This window comes from Oncorhynchus nerka, linkage group LG27 (genome assembly GCF_034236695.1).
Source record: "Oncorhynchus nerka isolate Pitt River linkage group LG27, Oner_Uvic_2.0, whole genome shotgun sequence".
Classification (NCBI taxonomy): Eukaryota; Metazoa; Chordata; class Actinopteri; order Salmoniformes; family Salmonidae; genus Oncorhynchus; species Oncorhynchus nerka.
Window position 1 is genome coordinate 100,710,556 of NC_088422.1, and position 16,633 is coordinate 100,727,188.

At 44.9% G+C, this 16,633-nt stretch overlaps 1 protein-coding gene across 2 annotated transcripts; it reads right to left on the reverse strand.

Annotated features, from left to right (window-relative positions):
• Nucleotides 1-244: 244 nt before the first annotated feature.
• LOC135565436 (troponin I, fast skeletal muscle-like) lies at nucleotides 245-13,840 on the reverse strand. Of its 2 annotated transcripts, none has more exons than XM_065012478.1 (7): nucleotides 13,664-13,840; nucleotides 4,234-4,267; nucleotides 4,041-4,077; nucleotides 3,312-3,440; nucleotides 2,900-2,989; nucleotides 1,587-1,763; nucleotides 245-1,113 (listed from the first exon to the last, which is right to left on the reverse strand). In XM_065012478.1, exons 2-7 carry the CDS (start codon nucleotides 4,239-4,241, stop codon nucleotides 1,030-1,032), a joined length of 525 nt encoding a protein of 174 aa, XP_064868550.1. In that variant the 5' UTR covers nucleotides 4,242-4,267; nucleotides 13,664-13,840; the 3' UTR covers nucleotides 245-1,029. The 2 variants fall into 2 exon arrangements, with proteins under 2 accessions (XP_064868550.1, XP_064868551.1); XM_065012479.1 differs by lacking the exon at nucleotides 13,664-13,840 and adding an exon at nucleotides 12,439-12,450.
• Nucleotides 13,841-16,633: the final 2,793 nt, after the last annotated feature.

A 16,633-nucleotide genomic window follows, 5' to 3' on the forward strand; every position in this document is an offset into this window, starting at 1 on the left:
TCTCCTAGTCCTCCTCCCTCCCTCTCCTAGTTCTCCTCCCTCCTCTCCTAGTTCTCCTCCCTCCTCTCCTAGTTCTCCTCCCTCCTCTCCTAGTTCTCCTCCCTCCTCTCCTAGTTCCTAATTCCATAATGTGGTTCGGGATTATGTCCACCTCATTCCTGATAGAAAGATTCCCTTTGATGGTATAACAGCTGTGGGAAATTCAATTATCTCTTGTAGCAGAAAGCCATACACAAAATATATATATTTTTTTTTCAGCAAATCATTTATTTTCAGAAATTGAATTGGAACAAAATTACTTAACAGAACTACAGATTGATTTGATTACACACATTAACACCTGTCACAACAGTCCCAGGGAGATGGAACTACCTCTTAGATATCATAACAATTCATTAACACCGGTCACAGCAGTCCTAGAGAGATGGAACTACCTCTTAGATATCATAACAATTCATTAACACCTGTCACAGCAGTCCTAGAGAGATGGAACTACCTCTTAGATATCATAACAATTCATTAACACCTGTCACAGCAGTCCTAGAGAGATGGAACTACCTCTTAGATATCATAACAATTCATTAACACCTGTCACAGCAGTCCTAGAGAGATGGAACTACCTCTTAGATATCATAACAATTCATTAACATCTGCCACAACAGTCCTAGAGAGATGGAACTACCTCTTAGATATCATAACAATTCATTAACATCTGCCACAACAGTCCTAGAGAGATGGAACTACCTCTTAGATATCATAACAATTCATTAACACCTGTCACAACAGTCCTAGAGAGATAGAACTACCTCTTAGATATCATAACAATTCATTAACACCTGTCACAACAGTCCTAGAGAGATGGAACTACCTCTTAGATGAATTTAGCCAGAGACGAAAAACAAACAAACTGTCTGGAACTCCAGTAACATCTACTCCTTATGAGTCTCAAACTACTTCCGGTCTGGAACTCCAGTAACATCTACTCCTTATGAGTCTCAAACTACTTCCTGTCTGGAACTCCAGTAACATCTACTCCTTCGTAGTCTCAAACATCTTCTTTCTGTCTGATTTGTCTTCGATGTTCTTACGCCAGTCACCCACAGATTCTTTGTCCTGAGGTGGGAAGAGAAGCAGATCAAATATATTAGTCTACATTGTGTTGTGTTGGATCCATGTACGTTTGTTTCTATGTGCATTTGAGTAATACAACAATTAATCCCAAATTTAAAAAAACAACGACTCAGAATCATCCACATTAGAGTGCTGAGGTGAAAAACAGTGTTTACACTATAGCAGTAGTTTTGAGGTGAAAAACAGTGTTTACACTATAGCAGTAGTTTTGAGGTGAAAAACAGTGTTTACACTATAGCAGTAGTTTTGAGGTGAAAAACAGTGTTTACACTATAGCAGTAGTTTTGAGGTGAAAAACAGTGTTTACACTATAGCAGTAGTTTCACTTGTTAATGTATCAGATTACACTCACATTATTTGTAATATACCGTTTGGTGTCAGCAGTGGGATCCTCTTGAACTCTCATACAACGAACTCAACTGATATTAAGTTATAGTATTTGGAAGCAAATCTACCTCTTCCTTGACCTCCTTCTTGACTTGTTTCAGGTTGGCCCTCAGATCCATGGACACCTTGTGTTTGGAGCCCAGCAGAGCCTGGAGCATAGCATCAGCAGACATGCGGACTTTCTTCAGGACGGGCTTCTTGAACTTGCCCTTGAGGTCCTGTACTTTAATCTGCAGATCCTCAATCTGAACCGAGAGAGAGAGAGAGAGAGAGAGAGAGAGAGAGAGAGAGAGAGAGAGAGAGAGAGAGAGACTAAACAAACTACACGCACACCACATATCAGATATAACCCCACCTCTTTATCATTACAGTATATCAGATATAACCCCACCTCTTTATCATTACAGTATATCAGATATAACCCCACCTCTTTATCATTACAGTATATCAGATATAACCCCACCTCTTTACCATTACAGATCAGATATAACCCCACCTCTTTATCATTACAGTATATCAGATATAACCCCACCTCTTTATCATTACAGTATATCAGATATAACCCCACCTCTTTATCATTACAGATCAGATATAACCCCACCTCTTTACCATTACAGTATATCAGATATAACCCCACCTCTTTACCATTACAGTATATCAGATATAACCCCACCTCTTTACCATTACAGTATATCAGATATAACCCCACCTCTTTATCATTACAGATCAGATATAACCCCACCTCTTTACCATTACAGATCAGATATAACCCCACCTCTTTACCATTACAGATCAGATATCACCCCACCTCTTTATCATTACAGTATATCAGATATAACCCCACCTCTTTACCATTACAGTATATCAGATATAACCCCACCTCTTTACCATTACAGTATATCAGATATAACCCCACCTCTTTACCATTACAGTATATCAGATATAACCCCACCTCTTTATCATTACAGTATATCAGATATAACCCCACCTCTTTACCATTACAGTATATCAGATATAACCCCACCTCTTTACCATTACAGTATATCAGATATAACCCCACCTCTTTACCATTACAGTATATCAGATATAACCCCACCTCTTTACCATTACAGTATATCAGATATAACCCCACCTCTTTATCATTACAGTATATCAGATATAACCCCACCTCTTTACCATTACAGTATATCAGATATAACCCCACCTCTTTATCATTACAGTATATCAGATATAACCCCACCTCTTTATCATTACAGTATATCAGATATAACCCCACCTCTTTACCATTACAGTATATCAGATATAACCCCACCTCTTTATCATTACAGTATATCAGATATAACCCCACCTCTTTACCATTACAGATCAGATATAACCCCACCTCTTTGTCACTTTTGCCAACTTTGCTGCCCAGGTCGTATCTCTCCTCATCTATCACATCAATCTTCTGGTGCATCTTCTTACACAGGTCCTGTTCAGAGACAATCACAGTGACTCATAACACGAGACAGACAGCCAATGTGTTACATTACAAACGTTGTTGTTAAATGGGATATTACTAGTGTAAAATGCAATCCAATTGTACTGTTATATTGTGAAAGGAAACGATAACAACTACAACTGGCATTAACACAGACAATTCTGATGTTTTTTTTTCTACTAATAGGTCTATTGACCAATCACATCAGGTCTTTTCATATCAAATATTTTTCAGAGCTGATTGGTCAACAGAACAATTAGTGAATAAAATGATGAGAATTGGGCTGCCTGTCTCAACGCAGCCTATGTGATACCTGGAGTTCTGCAATGGATCCTGTGAGCTGCAGAGGAGTGATATTTTCACTCATGTACTGCTTCCTGTCCTCTAAAGACTGGGCTTCCTCTTCCGCTATCAGTTCCTGGGCGATCTGGAGCATCAGGCTCTGGGGGACAGCAACAACACAGCAACCTTCTTTTTTTTTTTTACGTACTTGAAAGATGAATTATCTGAAGCATTTTACAGACATTTACATGACATTTATATTTCAATTGGAGTGTTGATCTAGTTACGGTAGAAGGGTTGAATCCTAAGAAACCTGCCTACACATAGCTGGAAGTACCATACCAACATGGTTACTGTGGTAGGTCAAAGCTGTGGGCTGGAAAACCCCTTGGTAGAGCATGGGTGGAATAGGCATTGCGGTGCTCATGTGAATCACTGTTTTTCAGTTTCAGACCAATGCTTATTCTCACTTAAAATGTAGTTTTTTTTTTTTTTTTTAAATAGTCAAGTCTTACTAAGGGAAAGGCCTCAAAGCAGTGATTGTCTTTTATATTTTTGATTTGTTAATATAACATTTGTTATCAAAAAGTGGTTGGATTGTTTGTAAAAAATCGTACATTATCACAAGTGGTATTTTTGTCATAATGTTTAAGAGGTAAGAGATCTCTCTAAGCTGTTTATATAAGATCTCTGTTGAGTCACTAACTGGATAGAATCTTAGAGAGGTCATGAAGAAGTCATGGAAGTTGCCATTGGTTACCTTCAGATGATGCTTGCGGCTCGATGACATCTTTTTCCTGTCAGAAAGAGTGAGTACAATACATGTCATTCTCTTGTTGTTCAGGAACAGGTATGACCATTTTGTTCCATTTTGTAAAATAAATACAATTCTGGATATATGCAAAAAATATTCTGTAAACTTTTTCCTAATGTTGAAATCCACTTTTACTCACTCAGACATGATGTCTGTTTGGTCTTTTCACCGTTCTGAGGAAGAAGTAAAAACACTACAGTTAAATTATCTTCTGCTGGTTTTTAACAATGAATTCCATCCAATGAAAAACGACACAAAGTTGTACGGCAGCCATGACACACATAAGCCAGTTCCAAGAAAGATCCCCTGTCACGTTCCTTGTTCCTTTACTTAACAACCAAATCAGCAAATCAAATGTATTTATAAAACCCTTCGTACATCAGCTGATATCTCAAAGTGCTGTACAGAAACCCAGCCTAAAAGCCCAAACAGCAAGCAATGCAGGTGTAGAAGCACGATGGCTAGGAAAAACTCCCTAGAAAGGCCAAAACCTAGGAAGAAACCTAGAGAGGAACCAGGCTATGTGGGGTGGCCAGTCCTCTTCTGGCTGTGCCGGGTGGAGATTATAAACCTAGAGAGGAACCAGGCTATGTGGGGTGGCCAGTCCTCTTCTGGCTGTGCCGGGTGGAGATTATAAACCTAGAGAGGAACCAGGCTATGTGGGGTGGCCAGTCCTCTTCTGGCTGTGCCGGGTGGAGATTATAAACCTAGAGAGGAACCAGGCTATGTGGGGTGGCCAGTCCTCTTCTGGCTGTGCCGGGTGGAGATTATAAACCTAGAGAGGAACCAGGCTGTGGGGTGGCCAGTCCTCTTCTGGCTGTGCCGGGTGGAGATTATAAACCTAGAGAGGAAGCAGGCTGTGGGGTGGCCAGTCCTCTTCTGGCTGTGCCGGGTGGAGATTAGAAACCTAGAGAGGAACCAGGATGTGGGGGGTGGCCAGTCCTCTTCTGGCTGTGCCAGGTGGAGAGGAACCAGGATGTGGGGGGTGGCCAGTCCTCTTCTGGCTGTGCCAGGTGGAGAGGAACCAGGATGTGGGGGGGTGGCCAGTCCTAGTCTCAAATGATCATAATCCAACTTTCTCCTCCAAACGCCAGATTGGTGGATCGGATTACTATCACTGCGTTTACACATGCAGCCCAATTCTGATCCTTCCCCCCACTTATTGATCTTTTGACCAATCAGATCAACTCTTTAAACCAATCAGATCAACTCTTTAGCCAATAGTTAGGCAAAAGCTCAGAATTGTTCTGCCTGTGTAAAGGCAGCCGTTGTGGCTGTTGTCTAATCCCTCACTCCCCATGGTGGTGTGTTTAAAACACTACACCAGTCCACAGTTGTGTGCATACTGCCACCTGGTGAGAAGTTTGTGAAAAGTCAACAAATCCAAGAAGTTGCCTTTTGCCTCCCATATGGCACTCTATTCCCTATATAGCGCACTACTTTTACCAGAGTCCAATGGCACCCTATTCCCTATATAGCGCACTACTTTTGACCAGGGCCTGTGCACTATATAGGGAATAGGCTTCCATTTGGGATGCAGACCCTGGAGCCTTCTAGAAGAGATTTCTGTCAGGTGTCAGATCTCAATGACACAATAAGAGCGAGTACTAAAAACAGCCTCCATAAAATCTATCAACAGCCAACTATTAAAGACATGACTGCTTGTGGTGAATCTACTGAGTCACTAGACTACATTAGATTCAGTTCTAGATGATCAATCAACCCAACAAGCAAAACAGCTTTTACAAATGACTTTATTTAACTAGGCAAGTCAGTTAAGAACAAATTCTTATTTTCAATGACGGCCTAGGAACAGTGGGTTAACTGCCTGTTCGGGGGGCAGAACAATAGATTTGTACCTTGTCAGCTCGGGGATTTGAACTTGCAACCTTTCGGTTACTAACCACTAGGCTACCCTGCCGCCCCAACTAAAGCTAGTCTCTACAACATGAGAGCCTGGTTCAAAGTGTGTTTCCACCATGCAGTAACATGACTCAACTGAGCACAACGTGATGATCAGAGGCAATATAGCATGTAGACATTCTTCTCTTGGTCAGGGTGCATCCTTCCCTTGGTCAGGGAGCATTTTTCCCTTGGTCCGGGAGCATTCTTCCCTTGGTCTGGGAGCATTCTTCCCTTGGTCAGGGAGCATTCTTCCCTTGGTCAGGGAGCATTCTTCCCTTGGTCCGGGAGCATTCTTCCCTTGATCAGGGAGCATTCTTCCCTTGGTCAGGGAGCATCCTTCCCTTGGTCAGGGATCATACTAGGAAATCTTTCTATTAGTAGGCTACTAAGGTAAGCATGCCTTGGTATCATACACATACAATAAGTCTATTTATTTTTTATTTTATTTAACTAGGCAAGTCAGTTAAGAACAAGTTCTTATTTACAATGACGGCCTGCCCCGGTCAAACCCGGACAGCGCTGGGCCCATTGTGTGGCGCCCTACGGGATGGTTCTGACTTAGAATATGTGGACAACTATAAATACCTACGTGTCTGGCAAGACTGTAAACTCTTCCAGACTCACATTAAGCATCTCCAATCCAAAGTTAAATTTAGTATCGGCTTCCTATTTCGCAACAAAGCCTCCTTCACTCATGCTGCCAAACATACCCTCGTAAAACTGACCATCCTACCGATCCTCAACGACATCATTTACAAAATAGCCTCTAACACTCTACTCAGCAAATTGGATGCAGTCTATCACATACTACTACCCACACTGCGACCTGTATGCTCTCGTTGGCTGGTCCTTGCTACATATTCATCGCCAAACCCGCTGGATCCAGATCTATAAGTCTTTGTTAGGTATAGCTTATCTCAGCTCATTGGTCACCATAGCAACACCCACCCGTAGCACGCACTCCAGCAGGTATATTTCACTGGTCATCCACAAAGCCCACACCCTCTTTGGCCGCCTTTCCTTCCAGTTCTCTGCTGCCAGTGACTGCAACAAATTGCAAAAATCACTTAAGTTGGAGACTTATATCTCCCTAACTAACTTTAAACGTCAGCTGTCAGAGCAGCTTACCAATCGCTGCAGCTGTACACAGGCCATCTGTAAATAGCCCATCCAACCAACTACCTACTTCATCCCCATATTTATTTTCTGCTCTTGTTCACACCAGTATGTCTACTTGCACATCCCCATCTGCACATCTATCACTCCAGTGTAATTTGCTAAATTGTAATTACTTCGCCACTATTGGCCTATTTATTGCCTTACCTCCTTACTTAATTTGCTCAAACTGTATATAGATTTTTCTATTGTGTTATTGACTGTACGTTTGTTTATCCCATGTGTAACTCTGTGATTGTTGTTTTTGTCGCACCTGGTTAAATAAAAGTGAAATATATATATATATGTTTTTTAAACTCCCAATCACGGCCGGTAGTGATACAGCCAGGAAGAGTCTATGCCTCCCCCAGGGACCACTATGTTACAAAGTATTCATCATCATCATCATCATCATCAAGTATAACATAAAGCAAAAAGGTTGGACATAAAGTATCCAATGTGTTACGGCACTAAATAAAGTATTTTCTATTGGAATTGTACATTATGTTTTCTATCATTTTTCTGTCAACCGACATACAGTGGACAATACATGAAAACACTGAAAGAGACACGGGGAATGAGACTAGCGGCTAAGTTTAGCTATAAGTCTCCTGATTGACATTAAGATCTGATACTGTGTGAGGTATCAGCGGTTCTCACCACGACTTGGCTGTTACAGACAGAAACAAACAACCTTCAGCCAGGACACGGTCCCAAGTGCCTAAAATTTTTCCTAAAGGTCTTCAACTTCAAAGAGGAAATTAATGTTCCTATTCACTGTACTGCTTGGATTATTACTGAGTATTACTGACTATTACTGAGTATTACTGACTATCGCTGACTATTACTGACTATTACTGACTATCGCTGACTATCACTGACTATTACTGACTATTACTGATTATTACTGACTATTACTGATTATTACTGAGCATAATTGAGTATTACTGACTATTACTGAGTATTACGAACAATGACTGACTATTACTGACAATTACCGACTAATACCGACTATTACCGACTATTACCGACTAATACCGACTAATACTGACTATTACCGACTATTACTGACTATTACTGACAATTACCGACTATTACCGACTATTACCGACTATTACCGACTAATACTGACTATTACCGACTATTACTGACTATTACTGAATATTACTGACTATTACTGACTATTACTGACAATTACTGACTATTACCGACTATTACTGACAATTACTGACTATTACCGACTATTACCGACTATTACCGACTATTACCGACTATTACCGACTAATACCGACTAATACCGACTATTACTGACTATTACCGACTATTACTGACTATTACTGACTATTACTGACTATTACCGACTATTACTGACTATTACCGACTATTACCGACTATTACTGACTATTACTGACTATTACTGAATATTACTGAATATTACCGACTATTACTGACTATTACTGCGTATTACTGCGTATTACTGAGTATTACTGAGTATTACTGACTATTACTGCGTATTACTGACTATTACTGAGTATTACTGACTATTACTGAGTATTACTGACTATTACTGAGTATTACTGACTATTACTGACTATTACTGACTATTACTGAGTATTACTGACTATTACTGAGTATTACTGACTATTACTGAGTATTACTGACTATTACTGAGTATTACTGACTATTACTGAGTATTACTGACTATTACTGCGTATTACTGACTATTACTGACTATTACTGACTATTATTGACTATTACCGAGTATTACCGAGTTTTGCAGAGTATTACTCTACAGACCCGACAGGCTGTCACAATAGATATGAATTTTAAAAACCGTATAGTGAAACACCAGCAATATGAAGCCAGAACCACAGATAGCCAACATATGTTAGTGAACCACAGATAGCCTACATATGTTAGTGAACCACAGATAGCCTACATATGTTAGTGAACCACAGATAACCTACATATGTTAGTGAACCACAGATAGCCTACATATGTTAGTGAACCACAGATAGCCTACATATGTTAGTGAACCACAGAGAGCCTACATATGTTAGTGAACCACAGATAGCCTACATATGTTAGTGAACCACAGATAGCCTACATATGTTAGTGAACCACAGATAGCCTACATATGTTAGTGAACCACAGGTAGCCTACATATGTTAGTGAACCACAGATAGCCTACATATGTTAGTGAACCACAGATAGCCTACATATGTTAGTGAACCACAGAGAGCCTACATATGTTAGTGAACCACAGATAGCCTACATATGTTAGTGAACCACAGATAGCCTACATATGTTAGTGAACCACAGATAGCCTACATATGTTAGTGAACCACAGGTAGCCTACATATGTTAGTGAACCACAGATAGCCTACATATGTTAGTGACCATATGTCTTACAGGGCCCATGTTTAAAACGCACCCCCTGGGGTATAACTTTATAGGCTTGAGTGTTGGTGTTGATGAGGTCTTTGACCCAAGTTGGTGGACGGGGCCAGAGGCAGGTGGGAGGGTAGCATCCTCAGATTGTAAATGAATCATGTCTGCAGGACATCTGGTATCACCTCAGTGAGATAAACCAACCTAAAGGAAAACTATCCCATGAATCTAGTCTGATTCAGGGATAAGCTGTCTGTATCATCTGTCATTAATATGGATCTAGTCTGATTCAGGGATAGGCTGTCTGTATCATCTGTCATTAATATGGATCTAGTCTAATTCAGGGATAGGCTGTCTGTCATTAATATGGATCTAGTCTAATTCAGGGATAGGCTGTCTGTATCATCTGTCATTAATATGGATCTAGTCTAATTCAGGGATAGGCTGCCTGTATCATCTGTCATTAATATGGATCTAGTCTAATTCAGGGATAGGCTGTCTGTATCGTCTGTCATTAATATGGATCTAGTCTGATTCAGGGATAGGCTGTCTGTCATTAATATGGATCTAGTCTGATTCAGGGATAGGCTGTCTGTATCATCTGTCATTAATATGGATCTAGTCTGATTCAGGGATAGGCTGTCTGTCATTAATATGGATCTAGTCTGATTCAGGGATAGGCTGTCTGTCATTAATATGGATCTAGTCTGATTCAGGGATAGGCTGTCTGTATCATCTGTCATTAATATGGATCTAGTCTGATTCAGGGATAGGTTGCCTGTATCGTCTGTCATTAATATGGATCTAGTCTGATTCAGGGATAGGCTGTCTGTATCATCTGTCATTAATATGGATCTAGTCTGATTCAGGGATAGGCTGTCTGTCATTAATATGGATCTAGTCTGATTCAGGGATAGGCTGTCTGTCATTAATATGGATCTAGTCTGATTCAGGGATAGGCTGTCTGTATCATCTGTCATTAATATGGATCTAGTCTGATTCAGGGATAGGCTGTCTGTATTGTGTGTCATTAATATGGATCTAGTCTGATTCAGGGATAGGCTGTCTGTATCATCTGTCATTAATATGGATCTAGTCTGATTCAGGGATAGGCTGTCTGTCATTAATGTGGATCTAGTCTGATTCAGGGATAGGCTGTCTGTCATTAATATAGATCTAGTCTGATTCAGGGATAGGTTGTCTGTCATTAATATGGATCTAGTCTGATTCAGGGATAGGCTGTCTGTATCATCTGTCATTAGTACATTGATTTGTCGTTATGATCAGAAAATGTTCTCACTTTGAAATGCTTTTTCCTAATTGACTTTTGACATTTGGGGAATTTGGTTCACTGTGACATCTCAGATATAATTGTAAACACTAAGAGGATATGTAAATGTCTGAGAGGTTCCCATCCATCATTGTCATTATTAATCAAAAAAGCTGGCGTGCCTTTGAAATGCCCATAACCTTTAATAATGCATGGGTCCACATCCTGCTTCACGTATTCAAAGATACACAAGACACTGTGAACTCACAACTTCAGACCCAAACCCAATCAGATACATTATGAGGTAGAGAGTGGAAAATACCTTGATGAAGGAATCGCTGTAACGTATTTGGTATTTAACAATTAAATGGAGATTTTTCTCATCAAGCGTCCATTGTGCTACTAACAGTAGCTCTAACAGCAACAACTGACAGAAACCCAGGACTCCCATTAGTTCAGGTGACCACGGCTCATCCCTCATGTTATCACCTCATCATGACCAAACCCAGAAACCCAGGACTCCATCAGTTCAGGTGACCACGGCTCAGTCCTCATGTTATCACCTCATCATGACCAAACCCAGGACTCCATCAGTTCAGGTGACCACGGCTCAGTCCTCATGTTATCACCTCATCATGACCAAACCCAGGACTCCATTAGTTCAGGTGACCACGGCTCAGTCCTCATGTTATCACCTCATCATGACCAAACCCAGAAACCCAGGACTCCATCAGTTCAGGTGACCACGGCTCAGTCCTCATGTTATCACCTCATCATGACCAAACCCAGAAACCCAGGACTCCATCAGTTCAGGTGACCACGGCTCAGTCCTCATGTTATCACCTCATCATGACCAAACCCAGGACTCCATCAGTTCAGGTGACCACGGCTCATTCCTCATGTTATCACCTCATCATGACCAAACCCAGAAACCCAGGACTCCATCAGTTCAGGTGACCACGGCTCATTCCTCATGTTATCACCTCGTCATGACCAAACCCAGAAACCCAGGACTCCATCAGTTCAGGTGACCACGGCTCAGTCCTCATGTTATCACCTCGTCATGATCAAACCCAGAAACCCAGGACTCCCACCAGTTCAGGTGACCACGGCTCAGTCCTCATGTTATCACCTCATCATGACTAAACCCAGGACTCCATCAGTTCAGGTGACCACGGCTCAGTCCTCATGTTATCACCTCATCATGACCAAACCCAGGACTCCATTAGTTCAGGTGACCACGGCTCAGTCCTCATGTTATCACCTCATCATGACCAAACCCAGGACTCCATCAGTTCAGGTGACCACGCCTCAGTCCTCATGTTATCACCTCATCATGACCAAACCCAGAAACCCAGGACTCCATTAGTTCAGGTGACCACGCCTCAGTCCTCATGTTATCACCTCATCATGACCAAACCCAGAAACCCAGGACTCCCATCAGTTCAGGTGACCACGGCTCAGTCCTCATGTTATCACCTCATCATGACCAAACCCACCAAACACAGAAAACAGGTGTTCCAGACCAGAGCAATGCTAGTGTTCCCACTTCCAGTGGTACTATAGCTCAACTAAGACAGGGACACAACCTCATCTCAAACACACACACAGAGAGGGGCTCAGCTATGAGTTAATTAATGATAGACATTTATGATTCACGCGTTCAGCGTACCATAGTTTAACTAGGACAGGGGAAAGACAACACACACACACACACACACACACAGAACAGAACAGAACAGAACAGAGATGATCAGACAGACCAGAGAAGATCAGACAGAACAGAGATGATCAGACAGAACAGAGAGGATCAGGCAGACCAGACAGGATTAGACAAAACAGAGATGATCAGACAGGATCAGACAGACCAGAGAGGATCAGACAGAACAGAGAGGATCAGACAGAACAGAGAGGATCAGACAGGATCAGACAGAACAGAGAGGATCAGACAGAACAGAGAGGATCAGACAGAACAGAGATGATCAGACAGAACAGAGAGGATCAGGCAGACCAGACAGGATTAGACAAAACAGAGATGATCAGACAGGATCAGACAGACCAGAGAGGATCAGACAGAACAGAGAGGATCAGACAGAACAGAGAGGATCAGACAGAACAGAGAGGATCAGACAGGATCAGACAGAACAGAGAGGATCAGACAGGATCAGACAGAACAGAGAGGATCAGACAGGATCAGACAGAACAGAGAGGATCAGACAGGATCAGACAGAACAGAGAGGATCAGACAGGATCAGGCAGACCAGAGATGATCCGACAGGATCAGACAGAACAGAGAGGATCAGACAGAACAGAGAGGATCAGACAGACCAGACAGGATCAGACAGACCAGAGAGGATCAGACAGGATCAGACAGACCAGAGAGGAACAGACAGGATCAGGCAGACCAGACAGGATCAGACAGACCAGAGAGGATCAGACAGGATCAGACAGACCAGAGAGGAACAGACAGGATCAGGCAGACCAGAGAGGATCAGGCAGACCAGAGAGGATCAGACAGAACAGAGAGGATCAGACAGAACAGAGAGGATCAGACAGGATCAGACAGACCAGACAGGATCAGACAGACCAGAGAGGATCAGACAGGATCAGACAGACCAGAGAGGAACAGACAGGATCAGGCAGACCAGAGAGGATCAGGCAGACCAGAGAGGATCAGGCAGACCAGAGAGGATCAGACAGACCAGAGAGGATCAGGCAGACCAGAGAGGATCAGACAGAACAGAGATGATCAGACAGACCAGAAAGGATCAGACAGACCAGAGAGGATCAGACAGAACAGAGAGGACCAGACAGAACAGAGATGATCAGACAGAACAGAGAGGCTCACCTATGAGTTAATCCGGCCAACAGGGCAGTAGTGGTACAGAACGTGGGACTGCAGTGGCAGAGAGGAGGGCTGCGGTGGGTGGCTGTAACGCAGCCCTGGACAGACGGTTGTTTTAATGCTGTCCAGTGATGCCTCAGCACTATCCTGCCTAACTCTTTATGGACTTGGAGACCAACCCAGACCAATGGGCCGACACTCTTCTGAAAGTCTATCTCACCCCCCCCCCCCCCCACCCCCGTGCCCCCACCCTGCCCCTCCACTCCCCAGTGACCCCACACTGCCCATTCCCTCCCCAGTGCCCCAACCCTGCCCCTCCACTCCCTAGTGCCCCCCTCCCCACCCTGCCACCCACCCCCCAGTTCCCCCACCCTGCCACCCACCCCCAGTTCCCCACCCTGTCACCCACCCCCCAGTTCCCCCACCCTGCCACCCACCCCCCAGTTCCCCCACCATGCCACCCTCTCCCTCAGGCACAGACTCCTCCCCATCCCTTGACTTGGCAGGCTGCAGCCACTGCCCCCAGTTCCCCCACCATGCCACCCTCTCCCTCAGGCACAGACTCCTCCCCATCCCTTGACTTGGCTGCAGCCACTGCCCTCAGGCACAGACTCCTCCCCATCCCTTGACTTGGCAGGCTGCAGCCACTGCCCCCAGTTCCCCCACCATGCCACCCTCTCCCTCAGGCACAGACTCCTCCCCATCCCTTGACTTGGCTGCAGCCACTGCCCGCAGGCACAGACTCCTCCCCATCCCTTGACTTGGCTGCAGCCACTGCCCTCAGGCACAGACTCCTCCCCATCCCTTGACTTGGCAGGCTGCAGCCACTCTGCCCTCAGGATCCCTTCATATAAATAACCCCAGGCTTCAAGACTGTTATTCTTCTTTAATGGCTTATTGACATAGTGCTGACACCTGCCTGTCTGACATAGTGCTACCCCCTGCCTGTCTGACATAGTACTGCCCCCTGCCTGTCTGACAGAGTACTGCCACCTGCCTGTCTGACATAGTGCTGCCCCCTGCCTGTCTGACATAGTACTGCCCCCTGCCTGTCTGACATAGTGCTGCCCCCTGCCTGTCTGACATAGTGCTGCCCCCTGCCTGTCTGACAGAGTACTGCCCCCTGCCTGTCTGGCTGCCCCTGCCTGTCTGACAGAGTGCTGCCCCCTGCCTGTCTGACATAGTGCTGCCCCCTGCCTGTCTGACAGAGTACTGCCCCCTGCCTGTCTGACATAGTGCTGCCACCTGCCTGTCTGACAGAGTGCTGCCCCCTGCCTGTCTGACAGAGTACTGCCACCTGCCTGTCTGACAGAGTACTGCCCCCTGCCTGTCTGACAGAGTACTGCCACCTGCCTGTCTGACAGAGTACTGCCCCCTGCCTGTCTGACAGAGTACTGCCCCCTGCCTGTCTGACATAGTGCTACCCCCTGCCTGTCTGACAGAGTACTGCCCCTGCCTGTCTGACAGAGTACTGCCCCCTGCCTGTCTGACATAGTGCTGCCACCTGCCTGTCTGACAGAGTGCTGCCCCCTGCCTGTCTGACAGAGTACTGCCCCTGCCTGTCTGACAGAGTACTGCCCCCTGCCTGTCTGACATAGTGCTGCCACCTGCCTGTCTGACAGAGTGCTTCCCCCTGCCTGTCTGACAGAGTGCTTCCCCCTGCCTGTCTGACAGAGTACTGCCCCCTGCCTGTCTGACAGAGTACTGCCCCCTGCCTGTCTGACATAGTGCTGCCACCTGCCTGTCTGACAGAGTACTGCCACCTGCCTGTCTGACAGAGTACTGCCCCTGCCTGTCTGACATAGTGCTGCCCCCTGCCTGTCTGACATAGTGCTGCCACCTGCCTGTCTGACATAGTGCTGCCCCTGCCTGTCTGACATAGTGCTGCCACCTGCCTGTCTGACAGAGTACTGCCCCCTGCCTGTCTGACAGAGTACTGCCCCCTGCCTGTCTGACAGAGTACTGCCCCCTGCCTGTCTGACATAGTGCTGCCACCTGCCTGTCTGACATAGTGCTGCCACCTGCCTGTCTGACAGAGTACTGCCCCCTGCCTGTCTGACATAGTACTGCCCCTGCCTGTCTGACAGAGTACTGCCCCCTGCCTGTCTGACAGAGTAATGCCCCCTGCCTGTCTGACAGAGTACTGCCCCTGCCTGTCTGACAGAGTACTGCCCCCTGCCTGTCTGACAGAGTAATGCCCCTGCCTGTCTGACATAGTACTGCCCCCTGCCTGTCTGACAGAGTAATGCCCTCTGCCTGTCTGACATAGTGCTGCCCCCTGCCTGTCTGACAGAGTACTGCCCCCTGCCTGTCTGACAGTGTGCTGCCCCCTGCCTGTCTGACAGAGTACTACCCCTGCCTGTCTGACAGAGTACTGCCCCCTGCCTGTCTGACATAGTGCTGCCCCCTGCCTGTCTGACAGAGTACTACCCCTGCCTGTCTGACAGAGTACTGCCACCTGCCTGTCTGACATAGTGCTGCCCCCTGCCTGTCTAACATAGTGCTACCCCCTGCCTGTCTGACAGAGTACTGCCCCCTGCCTGTCTGACAGAGTGCTGCCCCCTGCCTGTCTGACAGAGTGCTGCCCCCTGCCTGTCTGACATAGTGCTGCCCCTGCCTGTCTGACAGAGTACTGCCCCTGCCTGTCTGACAGAGTAATGCCACCTAGTCCCAACCTCGTCACACCGTGGCTTTACTTCCAGGTTTACTCTACTCAGAATGAGACCTATGAAGAGGATATATTGTTACAGTCTAAAGGGCCAGGGTTGATTTGGAGACATGGGATTTAGTTGATTGTGTTCATGGAACTAATAGAGAACAAGTTCAACGTTCTTTTTTTTGTGAAAAAAATCACTTTTTCTTGGATTGTACCTCAAATGTCACCTGGATCTCCGAGGGGATCTTAAAGGAGGGTTGGGATATACAAAAAAACACATTTCCATTTCACACAATCATATTAATACACACGTGTAC